Source organism: Fusarium phalaenopsidis (assembly GCF_050370095.1).
Source record: "Fusarium phalaenopsidis strain FUZ10S chromosome Unknown contig_32286, whole genome shotgun sequence".
NCBI classification, from domain to species: Eukaryota; Fungi; Ascomycota; class Sordariomycetes; order Hypocreales; family Nectriaceae; genus Fusarium; species Fusarium phalaenopsidis.
Window position 1 is genome coordinate 3,055,266 of NW_028145413.1, and position 18,339 is coordinate 3,073,604.

Below are 18,339 nucleotides of genomic sequence, written 5' to 3' on the forward strand. Positions count from 1 at the left end.
CCAGAAACAACTTCGATATACCGAACGAACTCCATCACACGCACGCGACCAAGAAACACAGATCAAAGACTAGCCGAAGAAACGAAGAATGGCGCGACGCCGCAAGCCCCCTCGCGCGGGCGCCCTGGCGGAACTGGCGCCCCTCAAGATCGCGACGCAGATCGCGACGCTACAGGTCATCTACTACTTCTCCGCGCTGGTCCTGCTCGTCTTCACTGCGCTCGTCGCCGGTACGGGGTTCAGCTTCACGCTGCTGTTTGGATGGGAGGGTGTTAGGGGGGATACCACGCACGGATGGCTCATGGCGTTTGTGCTGTTGCTAGACGGAGGACTATGCATGTGAGTTTCTTCTCCCTTCCCTTCCTACACATACAGTCGCTAACAGTTCAACAGATCCGTCGCCATGGTCGCCCTCGTCGCTCGATCGAAGCTCGTCCCAGACTTTGCCCTCACCGTCCACTTCCTCCACCTCGTCGTCGCAACCCTCTACAGCGGCCGTCTCCCCCGCCACGCCATGTGGTGGTTCACCATGCTCGCCTCGGCCGCCCTCTCCGTGGGTCTCGGCATCTGGGGCTGCCGGTACCGGGAGCTGCAGCCCGTCTTCTTTGGCGGCCGTAGAATCCTGGCAGCCACGGGACCTGAATCTGCCCCCGCTGCTGGTGCTCCTGCTACCGCTGGAGAAGCCACCGTTACGGAGCAGCCGAGGGATGAGGAGGAGATGGCTGTGCCGGGTGGAAGAGGGAATGGAGAGTATGAGATGGCGCCTATGCAGCCTGTAAGATGACTTTGAGAGTTTAGAAAGAAAGAAAAAAGAGATGGGATTGGGTCACTCCAGGCAAGAGAGAATGCTGGGTATCTTGGGATAGAAACTTGTACGGCCAGGCGTTGAGGCGTATCATTATACGAAAGACAATCTCAGAGTCGCACTCCAAGGCTTCTCGCTTGTAATATACTGTGATGGAACTATTTAACTGTATTGGCAAACCTTGACCATGTCGGAATGTTGAGATGTGACTTGTTACCTAGCCATATATTGGGTTTATTCCAACATACAGCCAGGGCTGATACGTGAGCCCCTTTTCATTGACAGGACCGCATGTCAGCAACCAAGCACACATAGTCAAGTCCACCATGCACAGTCAAGTCAAAGTCCATCTCATAAGACCCATTGTTGGATTATCATTTATCTACCTCATCTTTAATCCCTCCCCAATCTCCAAGAGCATATTTCCTCTCCAACGTACTCCAGGTCCCGAAAAGAGAAATACACCTTCGTCTTTTGTAACGTACAAGAAAAAACGTGCTATCCCATTGACTATGCCCCCTTTGTTTTCTGAGCGTCTACCAAGTATCCAGCCATCACCTCGCTGAGTGCCTCTATGCACCGGTGACGACGGCCAGGTTATCGTAAATCACCTTGCGCACCTCGTAGAACGTGCTCCGGCGAGCAGTGGGCATGCCGACGCTCTCCACCTCGACACGTCCTGTCGCCGTCTTGCGGACTGCAACGGTTCCATCGACGACGAGTGTACCCTCGCCACGGAACTCGGCCGTGTGTCCGGCAGACTGCATGGCACGTCGTAGATCCGCAAGGCGCAGGTCACCCACGTGTAGCGGCTGGGCGGCAGATCGCACAGCTGAGACGAGGTTGGCGGGGAGGACGTCAAGAGTAGGCATGGGAGACGCCACGACGGTGCTGAGGGCCGTTGTCGAGCTTTCCTCGGTCTTCTGACGCTTGTTGGCTGCGTCTTGGTCTCCCGCTGGAGCGTCGTCGAGCTTGGTAGCCAGCAGCTGGCCGGTGATGGTGACAATACCCAAACCGCGAACATTCTGCCACTTGATCTTCTTGACAAGAGAGTCGGCGAGCTTGACGACCCAGGCGTTGGTGTCGACGCTGGCATCCACCAGAGTGCCTATCTCAGGTGTATACACATCGACTGTGCGCTCACTTGACCCATCGCCGACAGCGGCATCGCCTCCCAGAGCTCGGCGGCAGTCTTCTGCCAGGGCGAGTGTTTCCTCCCGTCCACCTCCAACCAGGATGAGCTTCCGGGGCTTGATCAACGGGATCAACATGTTGAGACTGCGCTTGTCGTGCAGGCCACTGAAGTCGACATACGCGATGCGTAGGTTGGCTGTGACGGTCTCGGTCTGATATGAGAGCTTGCATGGCCCTGTTGGCTCCTCAGGTTCGATATCCTCTACATTGTCGAGTTCATCGGGCACAAAGCCGTCGCCTGCGCCAGCTTCAGCATCATCAACAGAGCCGGCTCTTGTGGTCTGTTGACGCTTATTGGCCCCAACTCCATTCTTGGCCACATCGTCCCATCTGCGCTTCTTGCCGAGCTTGTCGTCTGCAGCCTCCATGTTGGCGTTATCCTGGCCATCCTCTTCCTTCTCCTCTGCGCGGAGGTAATCCTCAGGTCGAATGAGCTCTCCGAAATCGTCATGACGCTTCCTACGGATCGCAATGGGGAACGTCCGCTCTCTGCCCTTCTTTCCTCGAGAGTCAAAGTCGTGAACGCCCTTCTTCTTGATGAGCACGTTGATTCCGAGGTCTTCGTCCTTGAGAACAACGTTCTTCCGGCCAGCTTGTCCGATTGTCGTCGAAACATTGAGCGCCTTGCCTTGTTGCTCACCATCCTCATCTTCAGAGTCGGACGAAGATTCCGACGAAGCATCGTCAACGACATCGGCTGACGCCTCAAGCCCGGCCGCGCCACCGCTCTGTTGTGTCGCCTGGAGTTGTCTCTGAGTTGCCAGCCATTGTTGGTAGACTGCCAACTCGTCACCCTCCAGCGCCTGGCGTTGAGCCTCACGAATCTCCAATTCTCGTCCACCAGCATACACAAGCTCGATGTTGTCTCCGCTGCTGGTCTGCTCCACCGAAACGCCGTCCTTGCGTTCCTTCCACCAGTCCCAGAGCGTCCTCGCAATCGATGGCTTGTCATCTTTTGACAGACCTGGCTTATCTGTCAGGATGACCAAGTTCCTGGAGTCTCTAGCCAGCCCCTTGATCAAGTCTTTAGAGAATCCCCACTCGATGCTGCTGTCGCTCGCCAGAATCACTCGTCCCTTCGTCTCGACGTTCTCAAAGCCGCGGCTCAGTAGTCGCACGATCTGGGCCTTTCGTTCAAGCAGTCGTAGGTATTTGAAATCGAATGGTCCTCCCTCCTTCTTGTCACCCGCACCGTTGACCTTTCTCTGGCCCTCGGCAAAAGCCTCGAATTCCTGGACGATGCTATCGTCCATCCACTCAAGCATACTTCGGGCATACCGCATTGTGCTCGACATGTTGCGCCCAGCCAGATACAGCTTGGCTGCCTTGAGCACGCCATCCTCAGAGGCAGCGTCCGTCCGCCACGCATGTTCCAGCAGGTATGATAGTTCTAGAACTCTAGCGCTCGAGTCCACGGGGATGAGAACTGTGCCTCCTCGCGTCACACATGCCTTGATGGTATCAATCAACTGCTCGTCTCGCTTGGCACGACCACCAGCCTGGGCAGTCCTGTCGGCGCCCCGGCTGCTGCATATCAGCGCAGTTGGCTTCCGTAGCTGCTCAATGACCTCAGCACCGCCGCCTCCAGCGCCTCCCAGCCAGGCTGCACCGGCAAACACATTCTCACGCGCTTGGTTCCAGTCCACAGCGTACACGATCGACTCCAGACCGTGCTGGATATGCCATATTGTGCCACCGAGGGTATGTCCAGAGTTGTATGCAGTAATCGTCAAGCCGTTTAGTGGTGGTGAGAAGGGTGAAGGAAGAGGTTGATGTGGCTGCGAGTATTTGAGCGGTTGGATTAGAGAAAAGTATCGTGCAATATCTTCGTTGGTCGGGGACTGGAGGAGAAGGTTTTGCGCCGTCGTAGCGGTCTGGGCGAACGAGTAGGCAGTCTCGGATAGCGAACTCTGTGGGATGGTCGTCGCCGCAGCAGGGCTCGAGTTGTAGAGGTCTTGAATAAGGGTGCGGCCAAGGTCGATGACGGGCCGTGTCGCATATACGGGGATTCGCGTGAATTGTGGTATATTCTTGCAGCAATGTGCGTAGGCGGCAAGATGAGATGCAGTCGCATGTGTAACGAGAATGAGCGAGAGAGTCGTGACTTGTCTGGATGCACATCTTGTTAGCCATCGTGACCTCGCAACGGCGAGCGCAGCAACACCTACTTCTCAATCTCTTTGAGTTTGCCAACGTCAAATGATTCGTCCCATCCTAGATCAACCAGCACTTTCACGCCTCCATCAAGCTCGAGAAGGGACTGCGAAGCGGGCGACTCGGAGAGGGCGCCCTGGAGGGGGCAAAAGGTGAACATGGTGGGCGCGGCGTCGCAAAAGTCATCAAAGGGAGGATGTCAATGATTAGATTGATCGCCACAGCATGATGTTTTGCCCAGTCAAGAGAGTGTGAATAAAAAGATATTTACGATGATTTGGATCGCGACTATCGAATAAACATTGTTGGCTTCGTCGATGCCGGCCAACAAAGGAAAATGACAATAGCTAAAGTCGTCGCGTGGAGAGCTTCCCAATCCTTGCCTTGGTGAAGCGCGCCAGAGCTGTCAAATCGCGGGGCCGGAAGATTTATTCCCCGACTTACACGCGACAATCGACAACACCTCATCCATCACAGGCAATTCATCACCCAGATTGTTAGGTTCATTGTCTAATTATTTCTAGAATATATATACAAATTGTTCAATTGAATCTTAGCTCATTGGGCGACTTGGTTTTTCCAGGTTCAGAACGCCGCTCAATTATGCCAAGATCGGAAGTTATTCAAGTCCTCGATTGTGCATCTTGAAGAGTTCACTGGAAAGGAACCGTCGATCTGCACCAAGAGTTTGGACTCAAAGGCACGTGTAAACTCAGAATCATGTATATTTTCGAACCATATACCCCACAGGTTATTCTTACCATGGGAATGGTTGCTATTGACAACTCCTACCCACAACCCTCCAACCCAGAACGGCCAGTTACCAGGAGTGGCCTGGGAATAGCCTCAGTCCCCCTTGGCAATAAAACAAGTCCAATGAGTGAATGCCACGCCGCAAGACACTCCCATTTCACTCAATCCATCCGAGTATTCAGCCTCAAAGCCTCATCAGCCAGCCTCACCACAACACGTAACCAACCCACCCCGCCAAGTTTCAAAACCCCCAGATCAACATTCCCAAAATAACCTCTTCATCCTGAAGCCTAGACATTCGAATACGCATCGCGCTGACGACATTTCAACAACCGATACCCCCCCTTTTTTCTTTAACCCGCTGCCTATCATGTACACACCCTGGCCGGCATCTCGGCATGATGGGCGACGATGACGCGGCCCCGGTTCTAGGTCGCCGCTCCGCGCTGAGTGGTGAGGCACGGATAACCGGGAATGCGGGCTTGCTGCGGATGCGAATGCGCTCTGCATGTGGAAGGTCTATCTGTTTCGGATGGCTATGCGAGAGCGGTTACACTCTATCTGGGCTATTGGCAGCCTCATCAGCATGTACTGTAATCCAATGGGAGGAGATATCATTCAAGGTAGGCCACAAGCCACAGGTAACAATGGAAACTACAGAGAGTCTCCTCTAGTTATTCCCTTGCGTATAGCCTAAAAGGATACGTCAAGCATCTGATCCCTTGCCAAGCCGACTGCCTATCGAATACGACAACAACGGTTAACCTTACCCTCGGTACCACCCCGAACTCATACGGACGCCTTGTTCACGCGATTCGGCACTTAGTCAAGGTTAATGGGAACCTTGTGCGCAACCTCACGCTCCGTGTAAACCAAAATTAGACATTGGACAATTCGTCCATACGTTCTTGGCATTGCTAGATGGCTATGTACAATACCAGTGTGTGTGAAAACATGACAGCCACCATCGTCTGTTACATGGCCCGTAAACACCAAATCATCCCTTCCGATCGCCAGTCGTGATGAATACCCGCTGAATGTATCCGCAGCAAGCCCCCTTGGCTGCTGCCCTGTAGAAAATCAAGACGCCGTTACAATGCATATGGCGAAACGCCAACAGAAAACAAAATCAGCCCCATGCCCGGTTCGCCTAGACACACAACATGGTGTCACCATGATACCTTTCCTTGAGTTCAGATCTTCGAAAATCTCTGCCAATTTACTGGCTGCCTCCCCGTGAAGCTCCGTCGTTCTTCTAGATGCAAAACTTGCGGTCCAGCATTCTCAAGGCCCTTGCGTCCTCGCTGACGCCACCCTTCTCCAGCCCACACGACCCAGTCGCTCGAGGGCTGCTGCTTGCACTGCCGGGCTTGGCGCTACCAGCCTCGCTGGCAGCTGGCGTGGGATGCAGAAGCGCCGACAAGCTTGCCTTGTTTGTTGAAGGAATAGGGGCTTCCGAATGCGAGCTTCTCGGTGGGCTGACGCTCAGTGTCCTGTTGGGAGGAGTGCTGATCGCCGCGAGCGAGGATCCGGGAGGTCCGTTTGTAACGGCACCCAGACCTGGGAGCGCAACCTGGTGTGTGCGGGAAGAACTGTTCACGCGGTGATCGACCATGGCGCTCTGGGCGGTTGCCTGGAGATGCTGCTCCCGTGGTGAGTCGTGAGCTCGAGGAAGGGCGGTATGCGTGTAGTGGGGCGAAGGGTTCTGCGGGTAGGCGGGCTTGGAGGTAATGGGAGGAGGAAGAGTGGTGCGCTGCTCATAAACGGGAGCCTGGGCGTATTGCGGAGGAGGGAGAGCCGGCTGGGTGATGTGAGGCGGCGGCACTTGATGGTGTACGCTTGGGGGGTACGGGGCAGCGTAATGGCTGTAGGGGGGAGTGGCAACAGGTGACGGAGGCCATCCATAGCCAGGCTGGCCGTAAGGAGCATAGGGCTGTTGAGGGTGCTGAGGAGCGACCATGAAGGGAGGCTGCTGCATAGGAGCACGAGTGAGAGCCGGTGTGCTGTTGGTCTCGCCCATGCTGGACTCGGGGTACATGCCCTTGAGAGGAACGATGCCTCGAAGTGCTGGGTCGTTGGTCGGTTGCTGAAGCTCGGGCTGACCAGGCTGAGGACGGGAGTAGTATGAGATAAGGTGAAGGTGTTGTCCGTTGGAGGTGGTGATGCTGAACGATTGCTTCATAAGTCCATCGGCCTTGTATCGGTATCCCTCGGGTTCTCCATCATCCTGGTCCTCGTCGCTACCGCGTCCAGAGTCGGGAGTCTTGCCAGCGCCTCGTCGGCTGGCAGAGAAACCACCACCTCGCTTGCCCTCCATCTCACGGTAAGTCAGGAAGCTCCCCGAGACTCGGCTTGCGCTCCATGACTTGCCATCGGTCCATCGTCTCATGCCAGCTTCCCGCTCATCCCAGACAAAAACAGATCCAGATCGAATCGACTGTCTCTCCTTCTCGGACAGTCGTCGTTGCACACGGGGAAGAATGCCTAATCGACAGGCCTCAAACAGTCGGATAGCGTCGGCGGGTGTCCGCACGTAGCCGTGGTACGTCTCCATTGTGATGGCGTGTAACGTTGTGAAGTAGTTGAAGTATCCGCGCGAGGGCGGTAGGTTAAGATGATTGAGTAGAAGGATCCAGGGCCTTGGTAGGTTCTCAGCGTCCTTATAAAGAAGGGTTTCTTGAGAACCAAGCTCTAGATTCCACGCGGCGCCCCACCAGATCTAAACGGGCCAAGGCGTGTGTGATTATGCAAATTGAGGCGTGATCCACAAGGGCCGAAGGATGTGCGGAACTATGCCCACGTATCCACCTCTAGTAGCAGGCTTGTTGTTCAGTTCCTTGGCGGTGATGACAACTTAGGGTTCCAGAGAGGTTCTAGCAATAGTGGCAACGTGATGACCTCTAATGATGGTGGTCGGGTTTGCCGAATAGATAGTGGTGAGACTAAGTGGATGCTATGTCAGTTGATGTGAATGTAACAGGTGACTGAAGCAGTGCAGAAGGATTGCCAAGAAAGATGAATAGAAAGCAAAAAGGGCAAGGGACCGGGGACAAGAGGCAAAGAGCACCAGTCATGATATATAACGCTGATACAAACAGGCAATGGGCGGCAAGCCAGCGCATATAACGGCAGAGTGACACACCCAAGTCCACATCCAGGGGTCAGAGCCTCGATTCCCTGGCGGGAGAATGCCGTCGGAGCCGATTCAGTGGGGGATCCACTCGACTAAAATTTCCCTGAGATTGAGTGTTGCCGCTTGGCGATGTGCATCATGACCTCGTAAGAACCACCCAACAGGAAGAGGCTCAGGCCCGGTTCGAGGCAATCAGCTCCCGGGACATGCGGTGCTCTCGTTGCTCAACTCACTCAAGCCGAGCAGAGGGGATCCAATCCAGGCCGAGGGATGATTGCGGCTCTCTTGCAGAGTGGATTGACCGAACGAAGCACGACGGTCCCACGAGTGAATCCAGGACACTTGATCCATGCACCAAACCGCCTCACCTTGGAGGTATTGCGCCGGAAACACCGAGTAAAGCCAAGGAAGACACGAGATCTGAGACGGGAGACGAGCAAACGTACCTATCCTGTCGAGACGATGAAGAGCGGTTGCGTGCGTTTGTCGTCGAAGTATGTAGTGGAACGGGGAGACTGCTGCAAGAGGCGAGAGTCAAGTCAGGTTGAGGAGAGACGAAGAAAGAAGCAAGCCTTTCCAGAGGTCAGAACATAAACGGGTCGGCAGGGTTTGATGAACCGTGGCCTCGGACAAGACGGGAAGCGGAAGCAGGGAGGGGCCAAAGAGCAAGATAAGGTTGCAAAGGCAAGTCAGAAAAGGGAACCAGAGACTTGGAGGCGCAAAACCGTGGTGGATAACTCGGCGACGAGCATGGCCGGCCGTGTGGAGAAGCACGGAGGACGGCACAGTAGGAGGGGTGTGAAGGAGCAAGCCAAGGGGACGGGGGGTCGGCCTAGAGGGGGTGAGATGAGAGCGTCCAAGGTTGGTCAGGACAAGCTTTTGAAGCTGACCCACCGCCAGGGGGCCGTAGGGAAAGATGACGCTGCGGCAGGACAGGGGACAGTACGAAAGGTACGAGAGCGAGGTCATGATAGGCGCGAGTGGGCGAAGAGCATGATGATGGGGCACGCAACGCAAGCACGGCAATCGGGCCAGGTCTAGGGCAGGGCACGGGAATGTGGGCAAAAGGATGTTGAGAAGCAATCGAAGACGATGTCGTGATCCAATGTGATATGATGGACCCAGAAGGGAAGAGCGCCGGCGCAATAGACAAAGAAGCTTACCGTCGAACGAGATGGCGCTGCAAGGCCCTGCGCTGCTGCGAGTCTGGAACCTCTAGCACCGTCGAGATGAGATGGGCCGGGCTAGCTGGATCTATCGTGGGGGAGGCGTTATTGAGGGCGTTTTTAACCTATGTCGTCTTTTCGGTCCGCCCGTCCGTCTGTTCGATCTTTAGGAGGTGCTAGGCCTTGCTGAGGAGGTGCTGACGGTATTGTATTGCGAGGTGCAATGTTGCGAGCTGTTTCTCGAAGAGAGGGGAACGAGGGGAAAAAGGCGCCTGCGCTTGCCCTGCGGATAAGGTATCGCTAAACGGCAAGATGAGTGCCGAAGAAAAAAGGGGTCCCTCGAAGCGACAAAGATTCTCTCGATGTCGGAAGAAAGTTGCCGGTGGTGGAAACTGGATTATCGCCAGGGCGTTTCGGATCGAAATTGACTACATGTACAGAGTTCTAGGCTGGTCCTCGTCTGGGCGATACGTTGCGATGGGGGGAGGGATCGTGAGAGGAAACGAGTGCGAGTGTGTGTGTGCGCAAGCAAACAGGCCAGGACCCAACGCCGGACCGGCTGTGCACTGCAATAATTCCAAACAGACGGGTCTTTGGTTGGGCACAGAGAAGCTGCCTCTGAAACTCGAATTGCTTACGGCTGACGATACCTGTAGGCAGCGTCTACGAGGCCGCTAGCCGGCGTCGTCTCTCTCGCTCTCTAAATGTATCACCCAGACAAAGCGGTCAGGGATTTTGCAGACGCTGCAGAGAGCATGCGCATCAGGAGCGGAAAATGACAGCCTGCGCCAAGATGAAGAACGAAATCGAGCTCCAAGGTAGCCAATCCTCTCCCATTGCATTGCCTATCTGCAAATCAATCACAAGCAGCTACAAAAAGAGACTGTCTAGCGGTGACACTCAAAACAATACACGAAGCCATCACCAACACAATACGATCCAAAATAAAAATAACAAGGTCCCCATCCGTACCTTATTTATTTTTGCCTTTTTCTGCTGCTGTTGCTCACCTCTCCTGACCCTGCAGAGAGTAAGCATATCAGGAATCCAGTGATCCTTCCCAAGCTTATTTGGACTCTTTTCTTCGCTGCTGTTGGTTTAGAGGGAAAAAAGCCAAGGGGGAGTGAATCCAGGGCCCAGAACACAAAACTGGAAATCGCCGCACAGGGGAGGGGGGCGTGAGGGTCAGAAAAGCTTGGCTGCTGATCTTGCTTAGTGTGGATGTTGGGATGGGGATGCGCAATTCTGAGCGCGCGTACATTGGCCGCGCTACTGAGGCTATTCTCAGCACCTTTATTGAGTACACGTTGATTGTTTAAATAGTACAGGACAGTAATCTGGATAAGAGGCAAAAGATCCAAGGCAGATCCGATCTTGATGGGGTTTATTAAAAGTGTTCCTTTGCCCCTATCGTACTCTACCAATATGTGCCAAATACCAGACCAGCTGGGTGTCAACATCTACACCCGTAAAATACACCCGTAAAATGGTACCGACTACGTTTCAAGGCTTGCTGCATCTCTCGTCGAGCGTTATTAAAAGAAAGAAAGAGACTACGTTGAAGAGAAACGACGGAACTTTCGGCCCCTCCCCTTACTCTGCATAGGGCGTCTGCGGGCTTGCTGCAACTGACGATGCAGATGGGGGGGCTTTCTTCTCCTCGTCTAGACGAGTAGGGAGGCCGCCAACAAAGTAGAAGCCAACTTGTTGACAAACCTCTCGAAAAGAAGTCTCACGATGATGGTTACAGATTCCTCGGCGACGCAATGTTCTTGCGAGGCATTGGTCCACAATCGATCAATGACAACTCAATTCCTGGCTGACACTTTGACGGATGATGCGGCTGTATACGACAGCGCCGCCCACCCCAGGGTCTTGGCACCAAGTGCCGTGGCTGCCGAGTCTAGGGACAATCGGGGTTCAAATCTAGCACAGGTTTGCGCGCGACCAAGAGGGCCAAGCAATAGCCAAGCTCTTGGCTCACGCGAGATGTCAGGTTTTATTTTGACGAGAGGAGTCCCAGGGGAGGAAGTCTATCTCTGTTACGAGCAAGCCAAACAGAGATTGAAATGTATCCTTGGGAAATTGCTCCACAAAAGTGCCCTGTTGTTGTTACTCTCAAAAACAACGTCGAACGGTGGCTCATCATCAACAAGGTGGATATTCCATCATCAACAAGGTGGATATTCCATCATCAAGTGGTGGTACTTTGTGCGCGCGCCTGTTCAAACATCAGCAATGAGTGGGAAATCCTTCTCGCAGGATGATGCCTGGATACAGATGCTCTCTGCGCCCGTGCCCTCGCACAAGGCAACCCAGCTGAGACAAGGTCAAAATGTTTGTCGTCACGCAGATCGTCAGCTTCCCCAATGTAACCTCACCTTTTTTTTTTCTCTCTCTCCCTCTCTCGAATTCGCTGATGACAGATCTATCCGCCCATGCATACCCTTTTGCCTCCCAAATGAGCCCCAACCCGCGCTGTCATCTCAGCCTTGGAGGATCATCTGTTGGCTCAGTTCGAAACATGGTCAGCACTTAATCCCACACGGCCACCGCATACCCCCCAGTCCCAGTCGTCGTCATTAACCTCTTCATGGTCAAGTTTCTATTAAGGGAAAAGGCCCATCCAACACGTCAAGGCAACAACCCTTTTGCTATCATGCTTTTCTGATCGACGCCATCGTGCACATCACCAACTTCGGCACGCACGGCTCCGTGATGGACGGACACCTCGTGACTGGGGTCTAATTGCGTGGGAATAGGCTTTGGTTGGTTGATGCCAAGATGACGTTTGCCAGGCACACACACTCTCTTTCTGGGCAACACAAGGAAAACGTTGGATTCCTCACTCTGCGGTGACGGCAAGGATGGGCATCTTTCAAAGGTAAGCTTAAGGCATTGCGAATCTCCGAGTGAACTTTGTTCTCGTTTCTTCTTAGTAACAAGCGTTGCCGATCTTGCCCATGCCAGGTAACGGGCGTAGAGCGGCTTTTGTCACGCGTTTCGACTCAACCTTTTGCCGTGATACACGCACTTCCGCGGGGTCTCGCCATTGTCAACACAGCAGAAAAAAAAAAAAAAAAAACTCCAAATAATCTCCCTCTCGCCGCGAAACCACCGAAACTCGGCTGGTTCCGGCCTCGATGAAGATGTCCTGTGCATCAATGCAATCCTCCTGGGGATCACCTCGTCAGTTACACGCACCAGGATCTGATCTGTGTGCTTCAGCGAGGCTTTCAAAGCGATGGGGATACGAAGAGAGAGGCCGGTGAGGCCGTTTATGCTCCGAGGAGACCAGAAGAAACATGCAACATTTATCCAAGCACACGGGGTAAATGTGACACTTGTTCCAGAAAGGATTGCCCTTGGGTCAACCGACGTTCCGTTAGAGAGAGAGCCCTGCAGTCTTTTGAAGTGAGGACAAGCTTCCCGCCCAACCAGATGAGGCGAGTCGGGAAAATCGGCGGTTTTTCTTTGGCCCCTCCCTGCCCCCCCTTGACCATTCCCCACGCCAGCGCGAGCTTTATCCCCAGGAGATGACGTCGATGTGCCGTGCTGCCGAGTCGGGCGCCCTCTCATGTCTCGCCCGTGTCTCGGTGTTTAGTTTGATGCTAGAGACACGGCCCCTAAGTGGCAGAGGCAGACAGGCAGGGAAGATGGCAGATTAGAACTGCGAGATCCTTCAAAAGGACCTTAAAGGCCTCCACCGCCTCGTCGGCTTTTGCTGCTGGCAGTTGACGGCGCATCAAGATCGACAAGAGTGCGCTGTAGGTACATGACATTACCTTACATTGTAGGCAGCACCCTGTTTCTCTTGTCGCAGAGCTTGGTTCAATGATACCCAATGGATTTGCGTTGTGTCACAGAGCCAAGGGCGCCGAACGACCCGTGCCTCCGTCCTTCTCAAGAGAGCATTGTCCATCCGTCTGAGAGTTGAGCTCGGAAATTCGGCTCAGAGATGCGCACTAAGACAGACGCAGTGTGCCCCCCCTCTTGAAGAATCCATCGAAGCGGCCCCCAACACAACGAAAGGGACAAATAAACAAGGCGGAAGGCCCCGTCCGAGTAATCCGTAACCCGTAATCCGTGTCAAGGGAAAGACGGGACCGGACCCAACGGTGACTGACTGCCCGCCTGCCGCTTGACTTGCGCGACGTTTGTCCCGTCTTGATGTGTAAAAGTCCCTCTTGGACTTGCCAAGCTCTCTTCCCTGAACCATGACCCATGTGGGGAGGGGGTCACTGTGACTGCGACTGCGACTCGACTGCGGCTAAGGTGGCCTTTCATCTCGGTCAAGTAAAAAAGAGCGCGACTCAGCTGACGGGTTGTTGATCCTCAGAGCCGCCGCCCCGGCAGCGACTGTCTCGTCTCGCCTTGACCAACAGCACAACATTGGGATGTGCAGATGCTGCTGCAACGTCCACGACAGTGTCGAGTGTGTCTCTGATAGCAAAAGTGTGTTTACTCCGTCCGCTGAAGCGTAATTATCGCTCGCCAAGACGGATCTCAAGGCTCGGCGCTGGTGCTGGTGCTTTGTACGGAGTACCTTGGATCAGGTGTGCGCCCCTCAGCAAGCCCAAGTCCACGCGCAACGGATTAAGCATGAATTTAAGCGTTGTCAGCCACTGGCTTGGCACCGGGGCCATTCCGCGAGGGCGTGTACGCATCCAGACAAGGACTCTGGCCTACCGGCACCGTATCGTCTCCCAATTGGGGAGAGGCCTCGGTCCCTTGGTCAGCAATGGATGAATGGCCCTGCCTGCTAAGCCCGCTCTGCTTCGAGCAAAAGGACACATGCCCCCCGGTGCAGTGGCTTGTGAGGGATGAAGCCGCGCCCAGGAGATGGTGGGTTGCGAGATGCCGTCCGAACCGACTTGGCTTTCCAGGGAGGGTGTGCGGAGAGGAGGCTAAGAGGGAGAAACCCTGGTTGCTCGAGCTGATCCTGGGGACGAGCAGTCTTATTCCCGGAGGTGTTCGCGGTGCCGGGTGGGTCGGGGCTCGCCTTGGCTTTTTCTTGTCTGCCCACCAACCGCGATTTGGCAAAGGACGAACAAAGGATCTATCTCGTCGAGCTGGGCTGGGCGCCAAGGTTGATAGTGTTTCTTGTCTGCCTGCGTGACGTGGGCAGGAAGCGTCGAGATACGTAAAGTCCACGCGGCAGACCAGACATCTGGAAACCGAGGCCGCCCCCATTTTCCATTCCGCATGGCGGCAAGTCGTCGTCATGGCGGGACCCGTAATGTCATCGCCTGGATATGTCGGCATCTCTGTCTCCCACGCTACCGCTGGCCCTGACCGAGCGGATGGGTTTTTTTCTCAGCCCAGCGCTAGACAGGGACTCTCCATATTTTCTAATTCTCACGCGTGCCGATCTGTCCGTCCTGCGGTCCCCTTGGCCAGAAACTGACTCGGCCGGCCGCCCAGAAACTCTAATGTCGCATCTTCACAGTAACACCCCCTGGCCCCCGGGGGTCTAGCCACCCTCCCTGAGAGGGCGAAGCTTTTTGCTCGCTTTTACCGTGCAGCCCGAGAAAAGCTTGGCGGTCTGTGGCTGCATGCTTATCCGTCATAAGGCCCTGGCCCAGACAGACCACGCGGTTGTGATTGGGCTAGCCGGACCTGTTTGGGGTTTTTTGTGTTTGTGCACGGGGCAGAGTCCGCGGCACAGGGCTTGGGGTGAGGCACACATTATTGTCTGGCTAGTGGTGTCTTTGTGCTCTGTGAGATTGGCAGATTGGCTTGGGCTTGCTTGTGGTGGTTCGTGGTGGACGCCGATCTATCCGTGCCATCGACAAGTTGGGGAATGCGGCTGCGACAGTCTTTCTCCAGGGTCTCAGCCTGAAGGAGGAGCAGTAACAGTCGTTGAGGCTTCAAGACAGCTGATGTCGCCTTGTTGTGGCTCATCACATCCCAGACCCTGGTGCGCGTATTAATAGTCGTGAGCCGTATCGGGGAGCCCGTAATGCTGCCAGATTATTGTTACCCTATACAGTCAGCAATTAGTTGGGGCATACCTATGGAGTCTAGAGGGGACATTAGTCGGCGCGTGAATAATTAGCCGGGTGACCTTTGTGTATCTCCAAGTGTCGTTATCTTGCGGTCAGCCACTGACACCTTCGGGGCCTAATATCACGATAGACTCATACAGGGACAAGCTTATTCGATCAGTAGTGCACATCCTTAACCTACCAGGTTGTCAATGCGCGCATTCCAGGCACGCACAACATGGAGACAATACAGTAGATTTCAGCCGTTCCGCAGACCAGGTCAGCAGACTCTGGCGCCAAGTAAAAGAAGCGAGAGCCAAGCTGCAGGTCGGCTCGAAGCCATCGCGACTGCGAGCTCGACTGAATGGCTGCTGAAACTCACCCGCACAAAGTTATCTTGGCCATCATCAGCCAAGGCTGTTCGCCGAGATAGGGCCAAGACGTGATGATGGAGCAAATGCTCCCGCGTGATCTCGACGGATGGAGCCTGGGCATCAGGGCCACAAACCCCCTAGCCAGGCACAGAAGAGGACAAGGCTACACTGATTAGCATATCAGCTGGTGCTTCAGCCAGGTCGTATTTGTGCGAGGTATAAAAAAGAGAGCGAGGCCGACGACGGGACCGAGGCCAGAAGGAAAGGGTCCATTGGATTGCGAGCAGAATAGGCGGTGGTCAGTGGTCTCGCTTCCATGCATTAGTGGCTCATGGCAGGCAGCGCGCCCCCAAAGAGGCCAGGCGCACTGCAACTTTAATCCATCCTCGCGGCGCCAAGGGCTGCCCAGACTCGCCCATTCGGGGCCTGGATTTACGCATCAGGTCATGCATATCTGAGGAGGAGGCTTGGGCGGCATCTTGAGCTTTGCCGCTCCCGCGCGAATAAAAGGTTATGGCACTCACCCAGAAAGCCACACTCGAGCGGTAAAATAGGAGGCATCACCACTTTAACGTTGGACGCGTGTGTTTAGATGCAGGCTGGCAAACTGTCGGTGACATCCAGCTAGCCACAGATGCTCTTCTGCTGCATCCCGTGAGTTCTGGACCTTTTGCGTTGATGATGAGGCTGAAAGGGGGTCACTGGAGCGACATCATTGGGTGACCCTCAGCCCACGAGAATTCCGTGACCTAATCATCACCCACGCCCGAGGTGCATAACTTGTAGCAAGCAAGAATACTACGTAGCATTTGGGGAATTGCAGTTAGTAACCTCTTTGGCTACTGTGGGAAGGTGAGCGATCCGCTAGAGCATGATCCTGTCGTGATACCGGGACGGGTTCGTTGCTTGAGTGAAGCTATTTGTCATGAATGACGAAAGAAAATGATGCGAGAGAAGGGGTTTGGCGGGGACAAGAAGGACACGAAGAAACGAAAAAGAAGCATTTTGTGGATCCTCACGGGACCGAGAGGGATAAAGAAACTCGAGCTTCCCCATCGAAACAGCGCGCGGACCGACAATGACAGTCAGTAATGGTGGTGATCGATCAAAGCGCGGGTCCCACTGGCCGAGACCCTATTATCTAACGGAATGCGCCCCCATTTCCCGTCGCGGCGTCGGGGGTGCCGCATGGATAAGTCGGCATCTTTTGCAAAGGTCCATCTTTTTTCTTGGTTGCCCCTTCACCCGTTTTGGCCGGCGGCGGCGCCCGACTTGTTCGCTTGTTGGTTGCAGATCTTGGGTTATTTCGCCAAGCTGTCATGACCTCTGCGCCGCTTGTCTTGGCTGATACTTGGCTTCCGATCTTGGCATCATCTTGAGAGGACAAGTCAAAGCAGAGCAACAGAAGAATAGGGTCAATGAGAAGAGATGCAGATGGTCAACGCCACGGGAGCCCCAAGACCTGTCTCTGATGGTTTTGGTCTGGCGCCATTGAGCGAAGTTTGTGTGATTGTGACCTGCCTGATCCATCCCATCCTATCCCATCCCATCCCCGACCCAAGGGCCCCCAGCTTAAGCTTATTTCAGACTTTTGAGAGGAAAAAAAAGGGAGGGGGTGTTTTTTTTCTTCTTTGTGCATGTTATGTATATCGTACTGTGCTACATACCCCGTGATTTTGCGGCGCACTTTTGTTGTTCGGTGTGTGTCAAGAGTCTTGGGGTCCCTCCGACTCTCCGTCGCCAAGCTTACGTGGTTCCCGGCAAAGTCGGGATCAGGAAAGACTTGGGACTTGGGAGGGCAAGATACAAAGAGTTGGAAAGTGGCCGCACCAGCGAGGCCGTTATATCCGATCCGCCCCCCTTCTCCCCCGACGTCATGGTCATGAAGATGATGAGTAGAAAGGGGTCTGAAGAGGAGTGTATCTCAGTAACACCGGCTTCTACGGTGTACACAGCTTCCAATGTCGGTCTTCTCCCGGAAATGCGGCTTTGAAAGGACCGATCATTCGGTCCTTGGCACGGATGAGTAAAAAAAAAAAAAAAAGTTCTTCTCGAAGCCCCTCTCCCTTCGGTGGGCTCTTGGTCTGAGGGCATGAACCCGAGGGCATGAACCCGATGAAGATCCAAATTCCATCACAAGTAACCCACTCTTCAAAACACCTCAACACCTCGCAACAAGCCCACAGTTTTATAACACCGAGTTCCATCCGCGGCACAGTTTGGTTTGGTCAAAGACTGAGAAAGCTTGACGGAAATAAAGCGCCGTTTGACAAGGGTCCCACACACCTCTCCACACTCAAGAGGGTCCAGCCTCCCCCGGAACGGCTGCGTCGGCACCACGATTTGCGCTCATTGTGCCGCGGGATGATGGCATGCGCCGCAAGATGGTCAGATATGCTTATTGTTGTCTCTTTTTTTTTTTTTTGCCCCCCTTCCTTAGCTTGGGCCAGGGTTCCTCAACTCTTTGCCGTCTAAGCCGTTCAACCCACGCCATGAAACGGTGGGCTTCGGTCACGTATCATATCACTCGGATCTACAGTCCCTATCTGGCTGCTCCTTGAACCCCCGGCCAGAGTAGAAACCATCGTCGAGGTTTCGTGGTGGCTGAGCTTGAGGCTATTAAACGCCGACCACGCCATCGACTTGCCGGTTATCCAGATTCCCCTAGCATTTCAGGGGGTGCCCTCTTCTGATGTCGTATCGAAGGCTTGTATGGCTTGTAAAAGGGATGGATCATAGATTGCCGTGAACCGATGGTGAATCTGTCCTCAAC

The 18,339-nt window shown here is 54.4% G+C and overlaps 3 protein-coding genes across 3 annotated transcripts; 1 reads left to right on the plus strand and 2 right to left on the minus strand.

Annotated features, from left to right (window-relative positions):
• Positions 1 to 88: 88 nt before the first annotated feature.
• LRP88_03237 (integral membrane protein S linking to the trans Golgi network-domain-containing protein) lies at positions 89 to 784 on the plus strand (the record flags this gene model as incomplete). The annotated part of the gene is made up of 2 exons (XM_083239865.1): positions 89 to 339; positions 394 to 784. The coding sequence occupies 2 exons, from the start codon at positions 89 to 91 to the stop codon at positions 782 to 784; spliced, it is 642 nt and encodes a 213-aa protein (XP_083104995.1).
• A 593-nt stretch (positions 785 to 1,377) lies between these two features.
• On the minus strand, positions 1,378 to 4,313 carry LRP88_03238 (cleavage polyadenylation factor subunit CFT2; the record flags this gene model as incomplete). Its single annotated transcript, XM_083239866.1, has 2 exons — positions 1,378 to 4,108; positions 4,168 to 4,313. The coding sequence occupies 2 exons, from the start codon at positions 4,311 to 4,313 to the stop codon at positions 1,378 to 1,380; spliced, it is 2,877 nt and encodes a 958-aa protein (XP_083104996.1).
• Positions 4,314 to 6,161: 1,848 nt separating this feature from the next.
• On the minus strand, positions 6,162 to 7,460 carry LRP88_03239 (Gti1/Pac2 family-domain-containing protein; the record flags this gene model as incomplete). The annotated part of the gene is made up of 1 exon (XM_083239867.1): positions 6,162 to 7,460. The coding sequence occupies one exon, from the start codon at positions 7,458 to 7,460 to the stop codon at positions 6,162 to 6,164; it is 1,299 nt and encodes a 432-aa protein (XP_083104997.1).
• Positions 7,461 to 18,339: the final 10,879 nt, after the last annotated feature.